We start from the raw sequence: 3,828 nt of genomic DNA, 5'->3' as shown, positions 1-3,828 counted from the left end.
GGTGTTTAAAGCTGTTTTTGGGACATGCTATTTTTTGACATTTTTGCCATACTATAGCCTTGCTTTTTTGGGTCAATTTATAAACATGCTATATTATGGTGTTTTGGGGCCTTTTTTTGTAGGTTTTAATGATATGGCGTTTCTCAGTACGCTATTTCATGCTGTTGTGAGGTGTTAAAATCATTTTTTGGACATGTCATTTTTTGAAATTTTTGCCATACCTGCCTTGCTTTTTGGGTCAAATTTTCAGCATGCTATAATATGGTGTTATTGGTTGTTTTTGCAGATTTTAATGCCATGGAATTTCTCAGCACGCTATTTCATGCTGTTTTGAGGTGTTTAAAGCTGTTTTTGGGACATGTCATTTTTTGACATTTTTGCCATACTATAGCCTTTCTTTTTGGTTCATTATTTTGACGTGCTATATTTTGGTGTTTTTGGCAGTTTTTGCAGATTTTAATACCATGGCGTTTCTCAGCACGCTATTTTATTCTGTTTTTTACATTTAATGATGTTCTGAAGTTTTTCAGCTGTCTTTGGGTCATGTAATTTTTTTGATATTTTTCACCACACTATAGTATGACTTTCGGTTATTTTTTCAACATACTATATTATGGTCTTTTTAGGCTCTTTTTGTAAAATAGCATGCAGAGACACGCCATACATTAGAATGTTGCAAAAACGGCCAAAAACATCATAATATGGCATGTCAACATGGTATATTATAACGTTTTGACATTTTTCGACATGCTATACGATGATGTTTTTGACATGCTATACCATGATTTGTTTGGCCATTTTCTCGACATGCTATACTATGTGGTTTTACTTGTCTTTTGGACGTCATATTTTGACATTTTTTGCCCACTATACTATGACATTTTTGGTTGTCTTTTCAACATACTATATTATGATGTACAATAACATGTAATATAACATTCTATACTATGACGTGTCCCACCATGTTATTTTATCTGGTTATGGACATGTGACATATTGCTGTACTTCAGTATGGCAGTGTTTCCCATTAATATCAAAGACTAAAAATGACCCGAAATGTTACAAAAACGCCATAGCATGTCGTCAAAAATGACTCCAAATTGTCATAGTCTCATATGTCATCAAAACCACACGGAAAATCAAACCAAATTGCTACTTTATCGATTCGAGTCTTTATCTTTATTTGTACATATACAACGCAGCCAAAGTCAAAGAGCTGGAACATGACGAATTTGTGGGAATTATCTATTGTGGTATTGCTTTTTTCCTTATTTTAACAGACTCTTGATGGTGATATTAAAAGATAGTTTCAGCTATAAATACATAGATCACAAAGTTATAGAGATGTATGGTAAGTTGCAGCATTCTGTTTATGAGTGATATTTTCATGCAGATGGATGAATGATTGAAAGAGGCTCTCTGGTCTCAGTAGTATAATTCCTGATCCCACCAACCTAAAAGATTACAAGCCGTAGATTAATAAAACCTGAATAGTTACAGAGGTGTTAATGATGAGAGGATGTTAAATGGTTAGAGAGAAGGATAAAGAATCATGGCTTACTTCCTGGATATCTGCGGACTCCCAGCTTCCTGATCTCGTCATAGACGAAGATTAAAATACCATAAGGAAGAGGAACAAACCACCACTGGACTCTGGAGAGAAAACACAAAATGTAAAATTAGACAACAGACTACCGTTTTTTATTTTTAATATCAAATATTAAAAAAGCATTGATTATAGTGGAATATTCATGATGTTTTTATTGTTTTAATTAAAATGTGTTTTCTCAGAACTCACAGACCAAAGCAGCGTAGCTAAGTCCATGACTGAGTAAACACCACCACTTCCTGTTTCAAGTTTAAAGCCATCCAGTGAGATATTCACAGTCCAGCCATATCCCGGCTTCTGACTTTTGTCTTGTTCCTTCTAAACCAGTCTGAGTCTTGTGTTCAGATGGTAACCACAGTCGGTCTTTACCTGATAGGCATGAAATTGAAGATGTTGGGCATTCCAGGGCAGTAACAGAGCAGGTTACCCAGGCAGAGCTGGAAGATAATGGCAGTAACCAGGACACGATTCCTGAAAACACACCAAAAGTAACAAAACAGAGTCACAACATGCAGATTAGTTTAGGTTTAATTATTCCCATATAAATGCAGAGTTTTATAACCGTGACAGCGCGAGATGTAAATAATAATGGCGTCCCTCTCAATTGAGCTGCAATGCTAACTACCTCAGTGGTGCTAGGCGAGCTAACAGCAGATGCACACTTCTTTCTGTGCAGTGATTCGTACGGTGAGTTTAGTTCAGTGAGAGAAAATAGTTCCTACATGAAACTGCTCTCAAGGTGTTTGGTGGATTCACTTGATTAACCAGGTCATAGCTGCTGTAAAGAGACACTGCTGTCGAATTTTTCAAATGTACTTTATTGGCGTTTCTAGCACCACAAACTGAGTGTCAGCTGGTTTCATTATATTGGAGAAAAGGCAGACGTCTCTACCGACATTCGGCAACTCACACCAAAACAATCTAGACTGATAAATAGCACTAGAGGTGAGAGGAAAGACGCGTAATTTTGATTTCGGGATGAACTGCCCCTTTAAGAAACATTGTGCCTAACGATGTGTTGAGGATGGGTTTTCGGTGACCTGAAGAAGCCTTGCTGGAACACGGAGAGACGGCGAGTTTTCCTGATCAGCACATCTGAGATCTGACAGATCTCTATGCTCACGAAAAACACCGTGTAGCAGGTATACTCCTGGTACAGCCTCTGACTGAAGGTCTGTTTACAGAGGACATGAAGGAGGAGTTATTTGGTTACTATGCTGATAAAAAACAAAACATTCACTCCACCCATGGACTTCCTGTATGATTAACATGAGACAGAAAGTGTATACAAACTAACCCATTCTTGTCCATAGCTGTCCTGCAAGTCCTGAAGATGAACGTCCTCCCACTGAGAGCGCAGGCCCACACACAAGAGTGGAAACCAGCCCTCCTGCGCCATAGCTGTGAAATAATCTGTAAAACCTGCAAAAGACTGGATGGCTCCTAAAAAAGAGAAAGAAGAAATTAAAAACGACATAAACGGCTGTGAGACATCATTCTGAGGGTGTATGGGGTCGTGGCTCAGCCTCCTGTGGAGGGATTCTGAGTTTACACCGTACCATCTTATTTATGACATTGTAATTTATTTTTCAATTTATTTTTGTATTATTAATATACTGGTAATTTGTTTTTGGTCTTTGTTACGGGGTTCCCCTACTTTTTCATGGACAAAATTCAGGGTTTCTACAGCTTAAGGAAAGTTAGATTAAAGAGTTTTTAAACTTTTATAATGCCACTCGGAATTAAGTTGAAGGCCAATTTTCTGTTAACAAAAACTGAACACGGAAAATGTATTTTGCCCAAATGTTTTTTGTAAAAACATATGCCATTTTTGTCCAGTAAAAAAGTTAAATTATCTACGTCAAATGTTGGAAAAATAACTCTTTTTAGAGTGAAGCACAGCAAAATCTGGCATTTCTGGACATTTTTCTTTGTGTTTTTCAATCTGCATGTGAGGACCCACTGCTTTGGTTCCCATCATGGCGAGTTTAAGACATGGAATTTATTTTTAAAAAAAATTTTTAAAAAAAGACTTTTGAAAGATTAATTTAAGTCAACTTAAGACCAATTAAGGCCTTATTTTTTCGATTAATGAATTCAATGCCTTTTAAGATTTTAAGGAGCCGTGGGAACCCTGAAAATTTCCAAACTTTCCCATGACACTTCAAAGCTACATAATAAAAAAATTTTGTCTTGCCGATTTGACGGGCATTTTTTTT

The 3,828-nt window shown here is 36.7% G+C and overlaps 1 protein-coding gene across 1 annotated transcript; it reads right to left on the bottom strand.

Annotated features, from left to right (window-relative positions):
* Positions 1 to 1,160: 1,160 nt before the first annotated feature.
* Positions 1,161 to 3,138, bottom strand: LOC121940574 (potassium-transporting ATPase alpha chain 1-like; the record flags this gene model as incomplete). The annotated part of the gene is made up of 5 exons (XM_042483311.1): positions 1,161 to 1,454; positions 1,562 to 1,653; positions 1,979 to 2,080; positions 2,650 to 2,783; positions 2,907 to 3,138. Coding segments are annotated over 5 exons (589 nt in total), but the record flags the coding sequence as incomplete, so codon positions are not given.
* Positions 3,139 to 3,828: the final 690 nt, after the last annotated feature.

Source organism: Plectropomus leopardus, unplaced genomic scaffold (assembly GCF_008729295.1).
Source record: "Plectropomus leopardus isolate mb unplaced genomic scaffold, YSFRI_Pleo_2.0 unplaced_scaffold9019, whole genome shotgun sequence".
Classification (NCBI taxonomy): Eukaryota; Metazoa; Chordata; class Actinopteri; order Perciformes; family Serranidae; genus Plectropomus; species Plectropomus leopardus.
Note: the sequence above shows the minus strand (reverse complement) of the source record. Positions and strands in the feature narration are given on the sequence as shown.